This window comes from Lithobates pipiens, unplaced genomic scaffold (genome assembly GCF_037356315.1).
Source record: "Lithobates pipiens isolate NorthernLeopardFrog02 unplaced genomic scaffold, aLitPip1_a1.2 Scaffold_19, whole genome shotgun sequence".
Classification (NCBI taxonomy): Eukaryota; Metazoa; Chordata; class Amphibia; order Anura; family Ranidae; genus Lithobates; species Lithobates pipiens.
The window spans coordinates 332,604,163-332,628,021 of NW_027507764.1; the positions used below are offsets into that span (position 1 = coordinate 332,604,163).

The window sequence follows — 23,859 nt, forward strand, 5'->3', positions numbered from 1 at the left end:
CATTATATGACTTATTTTCTCAACTTCAGGAAGGAGAACACGGGCTGGATGAACACAAACTGCACATGTATTTATCTGCCTTGCAGTCCCTTATCCCTTCCCTTTTTGCAATCGTATTACAAAACGCACCATTTACAAGTAAAGCCAAGCTTCAGGGAGACATACCTCAGATAGAAGGTATGAAAAGGTCATGCTGTCATTTTACATCATTATTGTGAGCTATGTTCTTTCTTTGTACCCTGGAGATGTGCTTGTATGTGTATTGGACTGATGTTGCAATTTTTGGCAGTCAAAGAGCTATTCCCGTTTGTCTTCCATTTGTCTCTTGTTGCATACCATACATTAGTGGTTATAAAGCAGTAGTGGTTTATTCACACATACACACAAAAAAAACTTTGATATGCTTTTTCCAACTTCTATTACAGTCTGTCTACTTGTCCTTAAAATAGATCTGCTAGCTGTATGATTTTCCTGTATCTGACTCAGCTGTCCCAACATGTGAGACTGTGTAATATCCTATGCCGCAGAGTGCTTCTTTCTTATGGTCTTCACATTTTGTTTTATTTCTTCTTTATAGTGGCGTGTATGTCACATTTTGTAGAGCGCGGGTTACTTAAGTGATTTGGTCCACAGTGAAATTAAATGATTCCGAATTTAAATTCTTCATTATGCTATTCAAAATAAAATAAAAAAATTGATGCAATCCGGATCATCGTTTTTCGTGGGACCAGTCCCTGTTGGATGTTTACCTACTGTTTTTAATTCAAATCACAAGAGCAGCTGACACTAGCGTGATCACTGACTTGGTTTACTTTTTACAAAGACTGTAAAAAGTAATCAAAAATAGAGGATTTGTTCCTGTACATGCTGCCTCTCCTGTCCCAAGTGTAAAACAGAATGTGATAGGGAGGTCGCACGGGCCCCCTAGAGCATGGAATGGGGTCTCCATTGCTACCCTTGACACTACACCAGTGGTTGGTGGTAAAAACACATCTCGGCTATGGGGTTTTACCACTGCCAAACTGCAAATATAAATGAGCCCCTATTGTCCTGATTCCCTTACAAAGCTGCTTTCGCACCAATGCACTGTGGTTTGCCCACACTGTGGGTGCAGCGCAATGCACCTGCAGGTTGGCTGCGGTTTGTTATAAACTTCTATTATGTCTTGCAGTTGTTTCGCACTTTCTGAAAGCGCACCAAACCCGAATGATATAATAGAAGTGTATGGCAAGGAGCAGCAAATCCGCAGGATATTATAGAATTATATGGCTCAGTGCAGCTAACCTGCAGGAAAGCCGCACTACACCCGCAGTATGGCTAAACTGCAGTGCATCAGTGTAAACGCAGCTTACTAGTCGTTAAAACTTTGCTAATATGCCCAGTGTATGTGTTTTTATCCTCTTTGCAGCTTCTGCTGGCATTGCTCTCCAGACCTCTAGGGATAGGAGATGGAATGCACTTAGTGTCACTCTGTCTGGGACAGGAGCTGGCACTACAGAGGAAGCATTGGCTTATCTGGCCCTTGCTTCCTCAGCGGCTGTCAACTCACTGCACTGTGATTCTATGGGATTACGAGTCGGGAAGCTGGACATGCGCTTATCTGGGCTGTTTTTTACCTTTTCTATTAATTAATCATATTAGGTTTAAGGTTGCGAGTCACAGGTTGAGCACCCCTGGTGTGTGTATGTATATGTGTGTGCATATGTATGTATGTATGTATGTATGTGTGTGTGTGTATGTATGTATGTGTGTGTGTGTGTGTGTGTATATATATATATATATATATATATATATATATATATATATATATATATATATATATATATATATATATATATATATATATATATATATATTAATATAATATAGTGTGTGTGTGATACCAATAAAAGCTGGGATGAAAAAATAAAGTGTAATAAAAGTACTTTTCATAGAAAATGAAGCTCCAGATTCTGCTGAAAGGGAAGAACAACCCATATAAGCCCTAATCCTTTCCTCTAGCACAGATCACATGACAGGCGCCTACACTTTAGACAGGTGCCCAGCACTGAATGGGACCTGAAACTGCAGTTTCTCTGGTTGGGAAAAAAAAAAAACTCAACCTTTCTGTTAGTAACCCATTTCTGCAAAACTGTTAGGACAAGTGTTAGTTTTTCATTTACTTCAGAATTGCTTCTTCCCCATACAAGTCTATGGGAAAGAAAATGCAAATCACAGGTAAACACAGTTGCAATGAATTCTGAATGGTTTCTGAATCATCTCAAACTGATGGCAAAAGCACACTGCATTTTGCTCATCACACCCCATAAACACAGGCCCCTAATATAGATGGTAATATTTGTGCACAGGGCTACTTTAATAATGTTTGGTCTGGTAGTAAGATGATGTCCAGAATTCGTGCAAGCTCTGCCAAAAAATGTTAAGTACTTGTTAAGCAATTTTACATTTACAAGAGCTGTGCCTGGTTTACTGTTTACTAAACTCAGAGTGAAACATAAAATGTGGAACAACCTTTAAGTAACAAGCCGTGAGATGTTGCAAAACTGTTATACGTTTGTAACTTGAAAGTATATATTTGTGTGGGAAATTGAAATTTATCCTGCAGTATGCTAAATCTTTCACTCAACTCTGTAAAGGAAATATTCCAGATACGTACATAAAGAGCCTTCATAGTAGGAATGGCTGTTCTTTAAACAGGATTGGCTAGAAACATATCACTATGTGAAATTGCTGGACACATTTCACCTTCCCCTACAAATACAAAAACTAATGTAAGGTAATTTCTTTTATAGTGTCTATGATTGGGGAGAAAATAAATGATCACTGTGGGATGACCCAGCCCAACCTGAAACCAACCCAGATTATCTTAATCCTTCTTTCTGATCCTCCATGCCCCCTAGGGTTGCCATCTGTCTGAGAGTCAACAGGACAGTCTAGGTTTTGAATCATGTGTCCGGTTTTCAGTCTGGCTGAAACCCAGACACATTATTCAGACCGGACTGGGGCTCCCTAATATAGCTAAAGAGTGGATTAGGTGTTCTCCCTCCAGCCTTCAGGCAGCTTTAGAGAGAACCTACACTGGCACTGCCGAATAATGAGGACAGACTATCCTTCCTCTCCCCTTGTCATTTGACTTATTACATGACTGGAGAGAGAGGAAAGAACATCTGACTTTTTGCAGAGTTTGTGATTTGTGACTACAGGGGGGAAGGGGGGAGAGAGGAGAACTCTGATGTGTGGAGGGACACCTGATGTAAGCAGGCATTCTGATGGGGACACCTGATGTAAGCAGGCATTCTGATGGGGACACCTGATGTAAGGTGGCACTTTGATGGAGACACCTGATGTAATGGGTCACTCTGATGGGGGCACCGGATGTGTGTATTGCTAAAGTGTTTGGGTTTGGCAAGAAGAAAAGGTGGTAACCCTAAACTCAGCCCCCCCCCCCCCCCCCCATTCATTCCCTTCATTATATTCATTGCCTTCATCCCTCTTCCTAGTCCAATTCATGCCAGAAGGTCTAGCTTAGGTGACAACACTTGGGGAAGGGGAGACCATATAAATGGAATGTGGTCTAATATTATTATCGTCACCATTTTTATAACTGTTTTACTCTGTATACTGGCTATGTAAACCACACTTTATAAAAAAAAATTATATTTGAGTATAGTAGTACCCTTGTCTTTTTGTATTGTGACATTTCAAAACCTAAATAAAAATTGGAAAAAGAAAAGTGCATTTATTGTGATAGATGAATTGCAGCTAACAAGAAACCTTTAGGGTGCTACACTGGTGTGTTATTGGGCTGTGGAAAGCATTACTTGTGTTAAGAGACTGTTTGTTTATAAGAGACTGTGTATTACCACCTTCTGTTATTTTGTCTGATTTTCTTGCCTTTACACTGAAGTATTGTTTGACATGTGTACTAAGGGGGTTGTGTTATTGTGTAGGTGACTTGTGAGAGAGTATATCCTTGTACATTTGTTGTGTTGTCTTACAGGTTACAGTTGGAAGAGCACTATGGTTTTGTTTTCGATAAGATGGCAATTTTTGTTCCTTTGCTTTCTGTTAAGATTGATTACAGTGTAAAAAGTCCCTTTTCCTTTTACATACCCTCACTGAAAGCTGAGTGACAATGACAATTTTTTCCAGTGAAGCTGGAGCTTAGCATATGATGGCATTGTGGTATTGACACCTCCCTGTAAGTCTACAAAGGAAATCCCCATTGTTGTCACGCTGCTTTGTGGTGCATTGATGTTGTTGTGCCAGTTCTGTTTATGGTTACTGATAACCTGTCTGAGGAAAGTTGTAGGTTGAAGAGAAAAAGAAGATTTCCGTATTCTAGAAGCCATGTCTAACTATTGCTTACGTTATTTTTTTTAGTGACCAGATTTCCTCGGCCCATCTCACCTCTACAAGATGTAGCCACCATCATTGGCAGTCGTGAGCAGCTGGCTGTACTACTTCAGCTTTATGATTACCAACTGGAACACGAGGGTACCACTGGATGGGAAACTTTACTTTGGGTTGTAAATCAGCTGTAAGTTGGTGTCTTGTTTTCACCAGATTTTTCAAAATACTTGGCATCAGATATATTTTTGTTAAATGCATGCATCCATACTAAGTAATTTGTAAGTGTAACCGCTATGCCGCGTACACACGATCGGAATACACGGCGTACCAGAGTCCGCCGGACAATCCGCCCATGTATGGGCTCCGGCTGACTTTTTCTTTCAAAAAGACAATCCGCCCATCTGTGTGGTAGTCCGCCGGACTTTTGAAATGAATGGACTTGCTCACACACGGAGAAAAGCCGGTCATTTTGAACTTGGCTCCAGGTAGACGGAACTAGCGAAGGAAGTCGATGTTGCCGCCTCCATCAGCCAGATTGACACCTCGCAGGCCCCGTCACCTGGTATGGATTTAAAGGGGAACCCCTATGCCGAAAAAACGGCGTGGGGTTCCCCTCAAAGTCCATTGCAGACCCTTATCCGAGCACGCAGCCCGGCCAGTCAGGAAAGGGGGTGGGGACGACCGAGCGCTGTGGGAAAGGGGGGGCCTTGTCCCCATGTTGATGAGGATAAGGGCCTCTTCCCGAAACCCTGGCTGTTGGTTGTCGGGGTCTGCGGGCGGGGGGCTTATCAGAATCCGGGAGCCCCCTTTAATAAGGGGGCCCCCAGAATCCGGCCCTCTACCCTATGTGAATGAGTATGGGGCACGTGGTACCCCTACCCATTCACCTAGGGGGAAAAATGTAAATAAAAAAACACAAGGTTTTTAAAATAATTTATTAGACAGCACCAGTGGTCTTCTCTTCCATATTGGGGGGTCTTCTCACCGGACTCCTCCGCTATCTTTTGCTAGCTCTTACTAGCGAAGGAGCCCGGCTTTCTTCTTCATCGTCGCTGCCGTCCGGGGGTCTTCTTCCGAGTTTGGTGTCTTGTCCCACTCTTCGGTTCTTCTTGCCGGGCCTCGGCTATCTTCTTATAGGCTCTTTTACTAGCGTTGGCCCGGTCTTCTGTTGCCGCCGCCGCCTTCTCTTCTTCTTCTTCCTTGCGATGTTGACACAACACTCTCTGGCCGCAATGGCAGGGGCTGCGGCCCCCCACCCCAAAGCACCTTGTCCCCATGTTGAGGACAAGGGCCTCTTCCCAACAACCCTGTCTGTTGGTTGTCATTGTCTGTGGGCGGGGGGCTTATCGGAATTCGGGAGCCCCCTTTAATAAGGGGGCCCCTAGGTACTGGCCCCCGACCCTATGTGAATAGGTCCGCCGGATAGTCCGATCGTGTGTACGCGGCATGACAAGTATTTATCGGCTATCATCAAGACATAGTTCTTCCCCCAAAGATGTCTATCTTATTTTCCTTCCAGAAGGACAGGGCCACGTTTGTTCATGTAATATGAAGGTTTGGCTTAAATCACGGTGCATGTTAATTTCTTGGAATTGTTCACAAATGTTTAACACAGGTCAGCTAGTGCTGGAGCCTTACACCTTTGAATTATGAGGTTACAGTGTTGAGGTATGTGCACTGGGCAAAAGGAGATGATTTCTCCTGCCTATAACAGGCCAATAATGTTATCTCTTCGCCTTAAAGTAATTTGACTGAAGTTCAAAGACTGCTTTTAAAGCCAGCTCCAGACTTAACCTCTTAATGCTCCCACCATCACAGCCCTCCCCCCCTCCATGGTATATGTTGTGCTTTTATTATATATGTATATTTTTAGACTTTATCTTGAAGATTTCAAGCCAGTCATGTGAAGAGTAGGGGACCTTTCTTCCATTCTTCTCCTTGAGTTGGGCCGTCCTGGATTATGCAGAGAGCAATTATCACATTATATTGTGAATGACACTAGAAGGTCAAAGACCATAGTCTACAACTGTTTGGTAAGCTGTGCAAGCTTGGTTCCCTCTGCTCATCAGGGAGAATGAGGATTCAAGTATTGTTCCTCCTTAGTGTCAATTGCTTTCTCCTGTAAGCTTTGACCTGAAGTTGGAGGGCATGGAGATCTTTAGAGTCAGTCTTGCACAGTGTCCTTTAACCCAGAGACGGTCTTCTATCGCTGACACCCAGCAACGGAACGTATCAAGGTTATGCCCAAGTAGGCTGATGTCTGTTGCCAGAAAGTCTATCTTTTCAGTCAGTGTCTCTTTGCAAGCAGTAATTGCCACCAGGAGATCGGCACTTGAGGGGGCCCCCTCCATTCTGTTACCCATTTCTATGCCCACAGACATAGCTGCAGCAGGGGACTGCCTGGTCAAGATGCCTGCTGAAGAAGGTCGGGGAGTATTGGCCTGGGAACGAGTGGCATGCTGCTTGCTCTGAGCCATTATTCACTCCCTGGATGTAGCGCAGGCACACCAGAGGGTGTTGAACACAGTGCCCAATCCTGAGATACCGAAAATTCGCTAGATGGAAGCTGTTTGGTGCTCCAGCGCCGTGCGTCCAGTCAGGCTCACATGAATGAAGGACACTGGTGATATTCCCTTAAGGGATAAGCCCATTATGTTCTGACCTGCACTTGCACAATATTTTCTTCTCTGAATGATGGTGGGCATCTTGTTGTGTAAAACATATACTGTGGTAAACTGCTTCAGATTGAAGGTGAGTTTTGTAGCCCAATGTTGTTTTTTTGTGCTTTTTTTTTTTTAAACTTTTTTTCTTTTTCTTTTTTTTTTTTTTAATACTACTCTGGCTGATTGTTGGGACATGTCAGAAATGTATTCATTTAGACTTGTCATTTAGACCTTTCTGAAACGATCCATTATAAAGAAGTGCTATTTGTATGAGTGGAAAAAAAATGCTCTCAGAAGAAAAAGCATACATTGTTTGGGACTTTCAAGATTGACAAGAATCTATATGTTTGTTACATTAAAAATCATAACTTCCTATTGCAAAATCCCACGCTTTCTTTCAAGTAGTGAGCTATATATCGTTCTGGTAACATATGGCTCAGCAGTGTTTTTCATTGAATTTTTTTTCAACGGAGTAGAGCGAAGGAGTAATCTTGAGGACCATTTAAGAACATGAAGTCCCCTTCAATCCATTCACCTTTTAGTTAAGAGAGTCCCCAGCTCAGGCACTTAACAGATTCTTTGCTTTGGGAAAACCTCTAAAGATTTTGAAGAAGGGCTTGTTTACGATGGTTCCAGATGGATTTAAGTGGGAGATTTTGTGCAACATCTAATAGCTTTGTGCAAGATGATTTTTGAAAAGCCCATTTTTTTTTTTTCATTTCACTTCATGAATGATGCTGGCATATGGAAAGCCAACCTCAACAATTTGCAGATCAAAGTTTTGCTGATGCAAGGATTCTTTAGTCATTATATATATATATATATATATATATATATATATATATATTTTTTATTTTTTTTTCCCCCCCTTATATAAAGTCACATTTGCCCAGTTTTGGGAAAGACGCCTTATAAAAACCTGTCTGTTTTGGTCATTTTGAAGACACCCATATTGTGTTTAGTATTGTATAAGATTGTTTTTTTAAGTTTCTTTCCTTATCAGCCGAGAACAGCAGTTGCCTTATTCTAGTTACCGGTATCTTTGTAATTTTATACTCTTTGTGTAGTGTCTACTGCTCGTGTGTATTTTTCTTTACTTCTGCAGTAAAAACTGGATACAATGCAGATATGACATGGGCCTGAACAGTAATATCTATCTCATATGGACCTGCATCTTGGGTTGTAAAATTTATGTTTGGAACAATAGATATTTTGTTTTCTCCTAGACATTTTTTTGCACCAAATTTAGCTGTGAGGTATGGCAAAAATCGGTGTGTTCACAAGTCATACATATGGCTCAACTCAAAAGCTGTGATGTTTTAATACCACAATGAGAATTGGTTTAAGGGATTGAAACTGGAGATATGTGTATTTGAGCCTACTATACACCCATCTCTATAGATAAAAGCAAAAATGGCCTTTTAAGGTGTAGTAAAAGACAAACCCCACACACAGATGCTGGATAATGGTCAATTTTTTTTTTCGTTTAAAGTCTTCTAAAATGAAAGTTTAAATGCTTTTTGGATTATAGATATGCAATTATAAATATGATTATTTACATAGCTGAAATATTTTAATATTGGGGTATGGTAAAGTAGAACGGATATCAAAAAGTAAAGCATAGGGGAGTTTAGAAATGTTGCCTAAAGCTGACTACACCCTGCTTGAACGTTTAGTCTATTCCTACTGAATCAGCCAAAATTTAAGCCATGAATAGCCCCATTGGCACCCTCCCTCAACAAAAGTTGATTTTTCAGTCAACTTTTGTTGAAGGAGGTTGTTCAAAAATGTTCAACCATACAGTGCTGGCATCCAGTCAAAAGGAATTTTACAATAACCAGCAGCTGACATTCCTCTAATCATGCTGCTTAGCCTTGATGAGGGAATCAGTCTGGGCTAAACAAGGAAATGTTAAGTGTGTAAAGCTAGTTTTAAGCAATAGGCTGAAAAATCAACCCTTTGTCCTGAATCTTTCCTGAAAAATAGCAGTGCACTTCCTGATATGTGAGTGGGCCCAGGCACTCCTGTGGCCTACAGCTTCATAACTTTATATTGAGTTCAGTTTCTTTTTACTTTATTAAAACCTTGTTTGTATGCAAAATTTGTATATATAATATATGAACATGAAGGAATCCATAAATGCTTATTACATACTCAGGCTCTCCTTGCTACACAATGGTTGGGCTTTACTGCTCCAACCCACAATGCAAAACAATGTTGGCTGACCAACTGAAAAGAATCTAAATCAGTTCCTGAAGATCCACCATAAAACCGCTAGACAATCTATTGCTTATATACCAATCGGTGGCTTGTTTGGAGCAAAGTGTACGCATTACAACCAGTTACCTGGAAAGTCTGGATTGGATTCTCAACCAAGAGGAGTTTTTCCCATAAAACCGCTAAATAAGCTGGAGTATTCAAAGGGGTTCCCTATGCCCAGTTCCATTCAAGACTGTTGAAAAACAGTATCCTGTCTGCTTGGAACAAAACTATCCAAGCTTTAGACTTGCCAATGCGGGTGTCCCAAAGCCTCAGTTGTTGGTTACTAACCCAGAATCTGCTGAAAGTAAAATCCTTCAGGCCAGTTATCTAGAAAGTGGTAAGGACAGACACCAGCCTTTCAGGCTGGAGAGCAGTACTGGAGAAGACAATTGTCCAGGGACAGTGATCAAGAACTAAAAGGGCCTTGCCCATCAATATCCTAGAGATTCAGGCAGTGCTTCTGGCTCTGAAGGCCTGGACTTTCAGGATAAGGGATTGTCAGGATCCAATCCAACAATGCCATAGCTGTGGCCTATATCAATTACCAAGGGGGGTACCAAGAGTCTTGCCACACAGACAGTGGTGAACCATATTCTAACTTGGGCACAGAACATTCCTTTCTGCCCATCAGCAGTCTTCAATCTGGGAGTAGAGAATTGGCAGGCGGACTACCTGAGTCACCAGCAGTTATTTGCGGGGGAATGGTCTCTTCACCCCGACATTTTTTGGGCTGTTTGCCAAAGATAGGGGACTCCAGACGTAGAGCTTCTAGTGTTCAGATTCAACATGAAGTTGGTCAACTTTGTTCAGCACAAAGTATCCACTCTCATGCTGAACAGATGTGTTGGTGACCCCGTGGGATCAGTTCTAACTGATCTTTGCATTTCTCAGTATTCAGTTGCTGTCACGACTTCTTTGCAGGATCAAGCTGGAAAGAAAGCCGGTAATTCTGGTAGCATCAGCATGGCCCAGAAGGTCATGGTATGCAGAAATCGTAAAGATCACAGTGGAGGATCCATGGGCCCTTCCACTACGGCCAGACCTACTCTCACGGGCCGATATTCCATCCTACCTTACAAACGCTAACTGCTATTTAAACCCACATTCTGAAGAAACGTGGGCTATCCGGTTCAGTTATCCCTACCTTGATTAATGCAAGGAAGCCAGCTTCCAGAACTATATATTATAGTCTGGAGGGCATATGTTTCCTGGTGTGAATCCAAGAGTTGGCACCCTCGGACGTATATCATAGGCAGAATTCTTGCCTTTCTACAATTAGGGGTAGAGATGAAGTTGGCCTTTAGTACTATTAAGGGCCAAGTCTCAGCTTTATCGGTCTTTCAAAGACCGCTTGCTTTAGTCCGGGGTTTTATGCAAGGGGTGATGAGGCTTAATCCACCAGTTAAATCACCTTTGAACCCTTGGGTCTTGAACTTAGTTTTGTCAGTGTTACAAAAACAGCCATTTGAACCGATACAGCATATTCTCTTAGTCCTTCTGACAAGGAAGCTAGTGTTCTTGGCTGCTATATCCTCAGCAGGGAGAGTTTTGGAATTGGCTGCTCTTTCTTGTAAAGAGCCATACTTAATTATTCATGAGGACAGAGTGGTGTCACCTCGTCCAGGTTTTTTGCCAAAACTGGTTTTAGGTTTTCATCTGAACCAAGATATTGTCCTGCCATTATTATTTTCCAAAACCATGTTCTAGGGAAGAGAACTCACTACATTGTCTTGATGTGGTGTGAGCGGTCAAGGTCTATTTAAAGACGACTGCTCAGATTCGGAAGACATATTTGTACTGCCAGAGGGTCCTAAGAAAGGACAAGCAGCATTGAAATCCACTCTCGCTAAGTGGATTCGGCAAGTTATAACTCAGACTTATGATTTTTAAGGGGTAAGATTCCACCTTTTCAAGTCAAAGCGCACTCGATCAGGGCGGTTAGTGCTTCTTGGGAAGTGCGTCACCAGGCCTCTATGACTCAGATCTATAAGGCCGTAACTTGGTCTTCAGTACATACATTCACCAAATTTTATCAGGTGGATGTAAGGAGGCGTGAGGTTATCGCCTTCGGGCACAGTGTGCTACAAGTAGCAGTATAAGTCCTCAAGTCTGGGGGTGCCCTACAGTTTGTCTCTCCCTCCCCTCAAAGAGCATTGCTATGTGACGTCCCACATAGTGATTTCTATGGTGCTCTGTGTCCCATGATGTGCGATAAAGAAAGTACGATTTTTATAACAGCTTATCTGTAAAATCCTTTTCTTGGAGTACATCATGGGACACAGAGGTCCCTCTCCTCTTTTTGGGGTTTAGGTATGTTGCTTTGCTACAAAAACTGAGGTACTGACTGCTGGTAGGAGGATGGGTTATATAGGGAGAGAACTTCCTGTATTGGGTATACCAGTGTCCATCACCTGAAGGTGCTTATATACCCACATAGTGATTGCAATGTTGCCCTGTGTCCCATGATGAACTACAAGAAAACTATTTTTACAGGTAAGCTGTTATAAAAATCCTGTGTTTCCTTTCGCTTATGTTACCTAGCTAGGAATTGGCTTGCATCAGACTTTCTCCATTTATGGGTAACTTCTTTCGAAAGTTAGAGGGATTCCCCTCCATTGCAGGGTAGGCGTTTACACAACCCACCCGTCCCTAAACCTTGATACACTTGTTACATGGTTGCTTGGGCTATCTGTTCAAGTATAGTTTCATCCTCTGACAACTGCTCCAAGTGATCTTTTTTCTGGTAGAATATTGAATGTACAAATGCTGTTTCATAGTGATTACATGTTCTGCAGTTTTAGCATATATTGCATATCACAAAATATTACATGTAATCAATGTTTTTGTTTTTTGTATCTTTAGATTACCCCAACTTATTGAGATAGTTAGTCGCATTAATGTGGCCTCTACGGCTTGCGTTCATGAGTTCTCAAGGTATTTCTGGAGACTGTGCAGAACATTTGGAAAAATATTTACAAATACAAAGGTAACAATGCACTGTGGGTTACCCTGCAAATCGTATAGCCTTCGTGTTGCTGTTATGTGCCTGAAATATCTATTCACTTACCTTGTGTTCTTAAAAAAAAAATACTAATGTTAATAATTCTCTGTATTTTCAGGTGAAGCCACAGTTCCAGGAAATCTTGAGGCTGTCTGAGGAAAATATTGGTAAGGGTTTTTGAATTGAAGCTTTTCTTTATCATCTCTGACACTGTGATTACGTGTGACCATCTCTGGGAGAACATTAGCGATGGCTCTATAGCGTTCATTGTGGATAATATTGTTTATATGACCTAGTTGTTACTTGGTTCATTCATTTGGTGATTTGGGGTTATATAGTAAATATTCTGGTCCATTTGATTAGAAATTGGCAAGCATCCCTCCATTGGTTACCGTTGATGAAGCATATGTCAACATCCTAGGGGTTGAAAAGTCCTCTTCTCCTTCCTGAAGAACAACTTGGCAGCGTTCTGAAGGCTTCAGATTCTTTGCCTTGAGAAAGCCACCCACGTCTACATGCCAGTGGTACCCCTAGTTCACCTTCACTAAAACATGTAAAATACTTTTGGGCTTTGGATAATGTTCTGCTAACTACTGATAAAATGTGTTTTGTTAATTTATCTTCAAACTAATGTATGACAGATGTAATCCTGATTTTCTTGATAAAAATGATTTTCTATTTTGCACTGAAGTTCCCTTTTCTTTATAACTTTGTGGTCTGTGTATATATTGGGGGGGAAAAAAGTAAGCTTTTACTGGACATGAAGGCAAAAATGTGTGATTGTTGCTTCTGCTTTTGTTGTTGGGACTGTACCGTAGATTGTTTGCGTTAGCAACCCAGGGTCATTTTAGTGCTAATTCCTCTACTGTAGAGGGTATCTATACAAGGCTGTTAATAAATGATGACAATTTAATGAAAACAACTGTGCACTGTTGTAGACTGGGTCAGCCAACTAGTGGAATCCAAATATACAGCAGACGTGAGTGCACACAACTTAGAGAGGAAGGGCGATGGCCAGTTTCCTGAACACTTGTCTGATAGTTTTTATAGATGTAGACTGAAGTTATGGTACAAACTTCACAAGTCTATTGATTCTTGTCAGCAGTTCAAGTTACGGGTTGTGTTATAATGTCTGTCTGGAAATTTTGACATGTTATGTTAGAGTTAAGTACTATGAGAGAACACTGAGTGTATCTTTTTTTTACTGTGGCAGTGTAGACCTTAGCAAACTGGTCTTTAATATACAAAGTATCCTATTGCAGAGCTTGGAAAGTTTTTAAAAATGTTCTAGCAACATCGTTTTAATGCGGTTTAGTGCAGTGACCTGGCAAACCTAATTTGTGTTTAGAGTTCCTGGCATTCAGGACCATACCTAAACCCAACTAAAGCTTTAAATGCAATAATAACAGTACAGGCACTGCCGGGTTGCAAACAATATGTTGTAGGTTTGTTCTTAAAGTGTTTGTTACCCTAAAAAAGAAAAAAAATCCTACTCCGTTAAAGCATGAATAACAGTGTTTGTGCTATGTAATTTGGCCCACTGTATCACCTAAATTACCTGGCTGATCCTGCCTGGTTCTGCCTGTCCCCCTGTAAACTGATCACGGTACACCGTGGTCAGTTTATGTGCCTCAGTCATCTACAGCTCTCCTCTGTCCTCCCCCAGCCCCCCCGCCTGTCAGCTCTTTGTTAGGTTATACCCCTTACCCCCTCTCCCCCCTCCTGCTGCTGAAAACCGTTAGTAATAATCACGCAATCCCCCGTCTTTCATAATACTATGTGTCCTGTGTATGTGCCTTATTAAAAATATGCTGTTCTATACCTGATTCTGAGCGCCGGTCAGCGCTCACATGACGAGCTGGCCCTCTCCTCCCCTCCTCCGGACTGACATCGGAGGGGGATTCTTGGCCCCTCCCGCTCTAGCTGTCAGATCGGGAGAGAGCAGAGACGGCCGGTCACGTGAGCAGTGCTCAGAAATCTGGTATAGAGTAGAGTATTTTTAATAAGGCTCATACACAGGGCACTTAATATTATGAAAGACAGGGGATTTGATGATTATTACTAAGTGGGTTTACAACCACTTTAAGTTGATTTTATATGCAAGTTAGAACAGGTAAAAAAAATTTCAGTACAACTCCAGCCAGCAAAATAATTTTTAAGGTTTTTGGATAACCTAGGGAAATGTTAACACCCCTGTAATGTTTGTTTTGCTGTCGTTGCCCCTGTACAGAAGATTTCAACCCACTTTCTGTCCCTGTGATAATAGAATTTTCAAAAATTTGGGTTGTTGAAGCGAGGATTGGTGATAAAGCTTCAGTGGAAACACTTTTTTAGCATGATAACTCTCACAGGGGTGAATTTCCCTTCCTAGGGTTAGATTTCCTCATGTCTCCCTCCGTTTCGAAGTATGAGTTGTATGTATGCAAGTCAGTTATTTGAAACTCAGGGACTGCCTGTACTGCCTAGTAAAATGTACATTGTATAGTTGTGTGTTAAAGCTGATTGGGGCAGCAGCATGGAGCCCAAACTTGATTATATTTTAGTGGTAGGTACTTTTCCTTATCTGACTTCCAGTCTGATATAAGGACCATCATTAGCTACTGTTTAAAATGTGTCAACTTCCCATATTTAAAGTGATACTAAACAATATCCTTATTTTTCAAAACATAATCCAGATACATCCTCTAAATTGTTTTACGGTGTTTTTCTGCCTCCTTGGAATGCCTTTCACAAGCTCCTGAACCTTTTAGTTATGTTCCTACATACAGTAGAACCATGGGAATAAATGTAGACACCATCTAACAGGAAGTGAGATCACAGCAGCAAAAAGAAATTGGAGAATGCTCCTTTGGCCAGATCGGGTAAGAACTACCAATCTGCAGTTCAATGAGCAACACCCCCAAAATAAGCATTTTTGGGGTGTCAAATGATCGACTTGGACAATCACTATTGTTTTCTATGCATAGGGCTGTTCCTCCAATATTGCGCAAACAGGACATTACAACATACTTTCTCCCTCTCCAGCTATTGCAGCCCAATTCCCAATATTGCGGCACCATGAGTACAGCATTAGATCTTGACTGGTTTACAACAAAGGCACTCCCATGCTGTCAGATTTTACAGGAAGTTCCACCTAGCAGTACTTAAATTTATTTAAAGTAGTTCTAAAGGCTGAAGGTTTTTTACGTTCATTGATTCTATGCATAAAAGTAACAAAACCTGAGTGCAGCACCCCCTCCAGCCCCCCTTATACTTACATGAGCCTGATCTCGATCCAATGATGTGCATGAAAGCAGTGGCTCTCTCCCTTTTTTGCTCAGACACAAAATCACATCCGGTAAAGAGGGAGCGGGGCTCGGGATCTCTGTTGGGGGGGGGGGGGGTGGGGAGACCAGGAGCACCAGTGGGGGCTTCTGTGTGCAAAACCGTTTCACAGAGCAGGTAAGTATAACATGTTTGTTATTTAAGAATAAAATAAAAATCTTTACCTTTTGTACCACTTTAAGGCTAGGCTCACACACATGCGATGCAGGAATCGGCACAATTCCTGCAGGTCTCACAGGCAGTTCATCACATGTCGTGTCTGACGACGCCACAGTGTCCAGCCTAATGGTTTTGGAATAAATGCATAGCTGTACCATAGGGTAGACTTGTATTTTTTGAGTTCTACTTTTGAATGATGATTGTAAAAAGATAAATATATTCAGTAGAAATGTTCCTACTTTTTGGAAATGTTGAGTAGGGATGATCTCAGGCGTGTTGGCATGGTCCACATGCAGAGCCCGCCAGGAAGTAGGCGCTGCGCTAATCACAGGCAGTGACACATTGCCCAATCTCTGCAGCCCCGCATCGGGGCAATGTCTCACTGCCTGTAAACACGCCTGAGCTCATCCTTAATGTTGAGGCCGCTTTGCTTAAAATATTGAATTCTTATGTAGACTTTTTTTTTGTTTCAGAATCTGCAGCAGGAAATGGCGTCCTGACAAAAGCCACTGTCCCAATTTATGCAACTGGAGTTCTAACGTGTTACAATCAGGTATGTAAGCTACTTGGCTTGACTACACTATGGTTTTAGAATGTCGCATTCATAATATTTTTGTTTAATCGCACTGATAAACATAATCATATGAGCCAATTTGAACGTGTGTTATAATACAGTATTCTTATCCTAAAGCAAGTATTCCTGATTTTGTATAGGAAGAAGACCGTAAGCTGCTTGTTGGTTTCCTCGAAGATGTGATGACCATGCTCTCATTATCTCATGCACCATTGGATAGTCTAAAAGCATCCTTTGTGGAACTAGGGTAAGCAATTCTAAATATATTTGGCACCTACGTGATTTGAATGTACTTTAGAGCAGACTATCTGAGTTCTAATCCTCCTCCACTCCATCCAAAACTTAAAAAAAAACATTTTTTGCTTTAAAGCCGCATTCTAGGAAGAGAATAGGATTGAAATTGAATCCACTTGTGTATTGGTTACACAACATTATACTTATATATATTACATTATATTATATTACGACTTCAAAATAGAAAGCAGTGTTCTAATGTAGTTAGGATTCACTGCATTCTTAAGCCGCGTACACACGGGCGGACTGTATGGCCTACTTAGTCCGTCATACAATCCGACGGACAGTCCGTCCTACTTTCGAATGAACGGACTTGACCACACACGGATGCACAAACAGTCCGTCGAAAGCTTGCGCTATGACGTGTACAGCACGTACGACGGGACTAGAAATAGGAAGTCCAATACACAGCAATGCAACTTTTCGCCGTGTAAATCCTTTCTGAGCATGCGCCATTCTTAGTCTGTCGAACTAGCCTACTAACGAGTGGATTGTCCGCTGAAACCAAAGTATGAGGGACAGTATTTCGAAAAATCCGAAATACTTAGTACGCCAGACTGCACGCTGAAAAAGTCCGCTGAAGCCCACACACGAGCGGACTGTCCGTTGAAATGTGTTTCGACGGACTAAGTAGGCCATACAGTCCGCCCGTGTGTACGCGGCTTAACAGTGCATTTGGTCTAACACTGGGAGCTTGTTGACAGGGGGCAGAGCATAATAATGACCCCATCCGTCTGGTGATGTTCCGATGGCAATATCAAGGGGAAAAAAAAGAAGATATCAACAGGTCGGACGTTTAAGGCATGGAAGCAAATGGGAAAGTAGAAAAAAATATTTTATTGAAAAATGCAATATCATACCAGTGTTCAAAACAATATAAAAATCATATGAAATTATATAATTTGTACATTAAGCCCTTGTGCGTTGCGTCTATGCGTTTCACCGTAAAGGCATCCTTAGGACACAGAAAAAGGTTCAAAGACGTATCTATTTGGTATCTTCTTTGTTTTCCCTTGATGCATTACGGATGTGGCATTGTGGGTGCTCCCTCCTTCCTACTGTTCCGATGGCAGTGTTCAATAAGCAGCCTGGGGGCAGATGAGTAACCAAGCTGTAGTACTTGGCAACAATTAAACATGATTTTGCAGTTTTAGCAATGTCTCTGCTACACACTTTTTTTTTTTTTTTGTGATAAACTGTATATTTACAGTGTTAAACATCTACTACACATTAGTGATTCTAGCACATGCAGAAAATGATCATGTTGAGTGTTTTTGTTTTTGTTTTTTTATCTCGTATTTCTGAAAGCTGAAACCAGTTTGGTTAGCGCCAATGATGTTAATAGTCCATGTAACAACCACCCCCAGGTCATTCGTAACAAAACATTACTTAACATACACAACATACCACTGCAATGACACACTTAATGCTGTCACATGTTTCTTTCAGTTCTGTCACACTGCCACTTTTTCTAGAACATGCATGTTTTGGCTATAGATCACTATAAAACAGATGATTTCTGGGGAAACTGGACATCTGGTTTAGAGCACAGATGCAAATGGACATAAATAGCACAATACAATTCAGCTGTATCTGTAGTGTAAACCAGGGTATGTGGAGGCGCAGTTAGCCTAGGGGCAAAAGTAAAAATTTGCATGGCTTCTCCCACGCATTAAATGAGGCAAAAATAAAGCCCTTATTTTCGGGGATTTTAATAGAATATGTAACGCTATGTAAATATCCTTAGGCTCTGCTATTCTTAGCAAGAGCTTCGCTGAAGGTTTTTTTGTTGCTTTACAGGGAACAGACTCACTAAATTGTCAGTTTTTAGAAAACACAGGTTCAGTTTAACGGCAGATATTATAGTAATGTAGCTCTTCGCTGCGGCAGGGCGGCTGCTCTGCGCCAGATCACATACCTAGTACGTGATCTGACACTTCCAGGTGTAAGGCACGCGGACGTGCCACCAGCGACCCCCTCCAGCTGTGTAATCACAGGGGGAGCACAGCAGCTGGTACCGCGGACTCAATGTCCACCTGCACCTGCCGATTACACAGACAGAACAACAATCTGCCTATGTAAACGAGGCACATTGTCGTTCTGTCAGAAGGGAAGGCATGGATTCTGTGTTTCTACTAAGCAGGAACTCAGGTCTTTGCCTTCCCCTAGCAAAGCACCTCCCCCACAGTGAGTAAACACAACCTAGGCACATGGTTAACCCTTTGATTGCCCCTGATGTGAAGCCCTTCCCAGCCATTGTCAGTATAGTGACAGTGCATATTTTAGCACTGATCGCTGTATTCATGTCACTGGTCCACAAAAAGTGTCAAAGGTGTCCAATTTGTCCACCGCAATATCGCAGTCCCGTTATAAGTCGCTGATCGCCACCATTGCTAATAAAAAAATAACTATCCTATAGTTTGTAGACGCTATAACTTTTGCTCAAACCAATACACGCTTATTGGGATTTTTTTATACCAAACATATGTTACAGAATTACAGATTTGCCTAAATTAATTAAATGTAAAAACATTTTTTATTATGTTTTATAGCAGAAAAGTTTTATTTATTTTTTTCAAAATTGTTGGTCTTTTTTGTTTATAAAAATATAATAATAATAATAATAAACGCAGAGTTGATCAAATACTACCAAAAGAAAGCTCTATTTGTAGGGGGGAAAAAAGGACATAAATTTTATTTGGGTACAGTAGTGCCACACGACCGCACAATTGTCATTTACAATAACGCAGTGCCGCATCGCAAAAAAGACCTGGCCAGGAAGGGGGGTAAACCTTCCGGAGCTCAAGTGGTTAATACATCATGAAATTTAATTTTAATTTAATTAAGGAGTGTAAACACCTGAATTTGACTAGGTATTTGTTTCTTGCAGTTTCTGTAAAGCAGGGCTCCAATTGGTGGGGGGGGGGGTGGGGGGAGTAGCACAATGAGACAATCGGTTATGCTGCAGTGCATCATGGAGCGTTCTAATAGGTGGGAACAGCAGAGTGACAGATATGAGCTCATCAGTCAGCTTTTTCCCCTTTAAGGAATTTGTTACCCCAACATTTCATATTCCTGATTATGTTCCTGCTGTACCATGTACTTGTATGAGAAAGTATCCTGTTCTCTTGGTATTTCTTCCTTTGTGTGAAATCCCTGGTGTTCCTGCCAATCCCTCTGCTTTTTGGATTAAAACCTGACCACACTGAGCAGGAGAGCACATGTGGTCAGTTCTCTGGCTATGCTGGGAACTTGGTCTGCTCTCCTTCAATGATGAGACTTGTCCTGACACGCCTCCGCTGCACAGCCTTTCACTGGGAAGATCAGTGTGCTGCTGAGTCTCCTCCCCCCGCCCCCAGCCTTTATGCAGCTGAGAACAGAGGGAATGTGATCACTTATAAAAAAAGGGTATTTAACATTTTTATTTTATATCTATACACAAATATTTTTCCTTTCATTTCTATTTTAAACTGGGTTGTTTTACAAGGTGATCGTTTACAAACACTAAGTGCCTGTTCACACTACCGCTACTTGTCAGGCGACTTAGCCGCCTGACAAGTCGCGCTCCGTTCTGTACTATGGAACCGTTCTAATAGGAGCGACTCAAGTCGCTCCGACTTAGAAAAAGGTTCCTGTAGTATTTTCGGGGCGACTTCAGACGACTTGCATTGACTTCTATACAGAAGTCATTTTGCAAGTCGCCGCTGAAGTCGTGTGCAGGTCGCGTCTGTGAGTCGCGCTGCAAGTCGCATCGCCCCTGTGTGAACGGGCACTAACTGTCCAGTGGGGATGAGTAGGAGACATGTAAGTGTGACTTAACTGCAGTGGGGAACAATTAAGTCTCCTGCTTTGCCAGATAGGGCTGTGTGGTGTGGCAGAGATGTGTACATTTTTAGAACTTGGATTGACAGAAATACAAATCCTTTGGAAGATAAAACAGATCTTCTCTGTAGTGTATTTAGCAGTTTACCTGAGGTTCAGCTTTATTTCCACCTCACTATAACCTGTCTCTTTATACTTTTGAAGTTCTGACTTGTAAAGGAGCTAAAAACGATAACAAATATACTAGTTTTATGTGCAAGCATTGATTTTATATAAAAGTATCATGATTATATAAGCAATTGAGGAAACCTTTAAATTGATACTAATGCCACATACACACGACCGGTTTTCCCGTCGGAATAAACTCCGAAGGTTTTTCCGACGGAGTTCTGACAGAGTTCTGCTGAAACTACATACACACAATCACACCAAAGTCCAATCGTTCAGAACGTGGTGACGTACAACACGTACGACAGGACTAGAAAAAGGAAGTTCAATAGCCAGTAGCCAATAGCCTCTGTCTCGTACCTGCTTCAGAGCATGTGTCGTTTTTGGTCCTTCGGAACAGCATACAGACGAGCGGTTTTCCCGTTAGGAATTGGTTCAGTTCGGAAAGATTTAAAACGTGTTCTATTTCTAGGTCCGCCAGAATTTTCGTAAAAAAAAAAAGATGAGGCCCACACACGATCAAAATATGCGATGAAAAGATTCCGTCGGAAATTCCGCTCATGTGTAAATGGCATAAAGGATAACCTTTTTAATAAAAAAAAGAAGTGGTTTATACTTACCTGCTCTGTGCAACTTTATTTCACAGAAAGGCCCCTGACCGCCTCTTCTTCTGGCAGTCCCAACCGGTGCTGTCTGCTCGTCTCTCCGGGGCCTCCTTAGCAAAATACTAAGAAGGCACCCATTTGCGTGGACTTCTGAGCCAGGCTGTGTGCGTCCATAGATGCACACAGCGCCGGAAAGCCGCGCTCCTGCTCTCTTCTTAGCCCTTGTACACACGATCGGACATTCCAACAACAAAATCCGTCTGATTTTTTTTTTTCTGACGGATTTTGTCCGAAACTGGTGTTGCATACACACGGTCGGACAAAGTTGTCAGAAAATCCGATGGTTCGTAACGAGATGACGTTATTTAGTTACGACAGGGGACTACGTTCAGGCTAGTAGCCAATAGCTTTGGTCTAGGAATTTGATCTGAGCATGCGTGGCACTTTGTCCGCTCGGAATTCTCTACAAACGATCGGACAAAGTCCAATCGGATCATGTTGTCGGAATTTTTTTTATATCCAGCTCTCAAACTTTGTTGGTCGGACATTCCGACGGAAAAAGTCAGATGAAGCCCACACATGGTCGGATTATCCGACAACATGGTCCGATCGGACATTTTCCGTTGGAATTTCCGACCGTGTGTACAAGGGCTTACAGGAGCTTGGCTGATAGCAACAGGGGCCTATGGTCCCCACTGCACTCAGTGTCTCCTTTTGAAAGCAGGAAGTGAGATAAGCGCTACTGGAACAATGACGGGAGTTTAGGGATTTTTACCTTTTTTTAAAGTGCTTGTAAACCCTTCCATATAACCAGTAAAGTGACAGGCCTCGGGATACACAAAGATGAAATAAATCCTCCTGAATAAGTTGTACCTGTCTATCTGCAGTCTTCCCTCTTCCACACCCGTTCAAAGTGCTGAATTTTAAAGCTTGCCTGAGAGTACAGAAAAAAAGGGATGGAAAGATAATGTTGCACTCTGCAGAGCTCAGTGAGCTAATTGGAGCGATACACCCCCTCTACACCAATCAAAAACAGAGCAGAGGCTGTCAATCAGCTGGAGGCCCCTCCCCTGTCACTATTTTTCCTCTTGGTGTCAGGAAAACTTGTCAGAAGTGATTCATACACACCCTATAGAGGGCTGTGCTTTGCTCATATTTCATTTCTGAGGTTTACATCGACTTTAATGCTGAGAATGCAAAAAACCTTTTGACTTTAAAACCATTTTAACTTTGGTTGATGTAATATTTCTTCATCTACGGTATCATACCATATTTGGACGAAGTTGTTAAAATCTATATTGTAATATTAAGTTCATTGTTTTATTGTGTGCCTAATCTAATGGGGAGTTCTTTTGTATGACTGTATACCATACAATTTTGGTGTGTATATTAGTACTGTTATCTTAGGCCATGTTCTCCCTCCCTTTTAGAATGTAAGCTCTACAAACAGGGCCCCCCTGTACCTATTGTACTGTAATTGTGTTGTCCCCCCCTATACATTTTAAAGCGCTGCATAAACTGTTGGCGCTATATAAATCATGAATAATAATAATCTTCTTGAAACTTTCTTTTCTCTCTCCAGGACTAACCCTGCTTACCATGAGCTGCTACTAACTGTGCTTTGGTATGGTGTTGTTCATACGTCAGCCCTTGTCAGGTGTACGGCTGCAAGGATGTTTGAGGTTAGTAAACTATGTATAAGAAAAATAAGCAAAAATGTCTGTTTTATTACTACTGCAGTGTGCTGTGCGATGGAGCAGAAAGATGAGGTTTACAACTCTTCAAGATTTGCATGATTTGGTGTACGCAGTTCACTGCTTTGATTCATGACGATCCTATGCATTAGAATCAGCATTGGTTTTGCATTGTCATATGTGAGTGTAGTATCATCGATAGTAATTCCTGTTTTAGCATTCTTTTATTTCTTTACTTACTGCCTTGTAATTCTGACCCGCCTCTGAAAAGTATAACTACTGCTATCCGTCCAGATAACAGTACTTTACTTTTACAGTCCTTCTGCATTGCTTAAAAACCTGTCTGCTTTTTGATGTATTCTACTGAGGACTGCATACAAAATATGATGAGTACTTCCAACTTCTGTGGGATCATCCATAATCCATATATTATGCAATTTTCTTTCCTTCCACCATGAGTTGAAGGAAAGAGTTGCTTGAGTCCCCTGTCGGCCCACTTAGTGTTGATGGGGGAATCCCTTCTGCTGCCGCTATTGTATTGTGACAGTGGAAGGTTTCCCTGCTGTCAGACTACAATGTTTACTGTTGGCAACAATAGCCGTTGATAGTGATCTTATGAGGAAAAAAAAAACAGGCTAGTTGTACTACTGAAGGTGATCACGAGATTGACTTCAGTACAACCAGCCTGCCCATATATGGATCAAAATTCGGCCGGTTCTTGCTCAACTAGCCAACATTTGATCCAGATGTGGCCAGCTTTGCACGTTCTAGGCAATAACCTATACGGATTGTGACTACAAAGCACAGTCTACCGTTAAATCCTCGGCTAACAAAAATCTTTCATAGAACATTTGGGATAACTTTAATCTAAAAGGTCTTGTATTTGCCATATATAAACAATGTAGATAGTTTGGGGACTGACAGCATGTCCAGTCAAGCA

General features: G+C 41.7%; 1 protein-coding gene across 4 annotated transcripts in view; it reads left to right on the top strand.

Moving 5' to 3' along the window:
• The window catches only part of RELCH (RAB11 binding and LisH domain, coiled-coil and HEAT repeat containing), a 208,430-nt gene that overhangs the window by 124,585 nt on the left and 59,986 nt on the right, over positions 1 to 23,859 (top strand). For all 4 annotated transcript variants that reach the window (XM_077492057.1, XM_077492055.1, XM_077492056.1 and 1 more), the window contains 7 exons: positions 30 to 177; positions 4,384 to 4,540; positions 12,141 to 12,264; positions 12,398 to 12,446; positions 16,236 to 16,315; positions 16,477 to 16,583; positions 22,808 to 22,907. In XM_077492057.1, the coding sequence (XP_077348183.1) occupies positions 30 to 177; positions 4,384 to 4,540; positions 12,141 to 12,264; positions 12,398 to 12,446; positions 16,236 to 16,315; positions 16,477 to 16,583; positions 22,808 to 22,907 (765 nt within the window). The remainder of the gene's footprint in view (positions 1 to 29; positions 178 to 4,383; positions 4,541 to 12,140; positions 12,265 to 12,397; positions 12,447 to 16,235; positions 16,316 to 16,476; positions 16,584 to 22,807; positions 22,908 to 23,859) is intronic.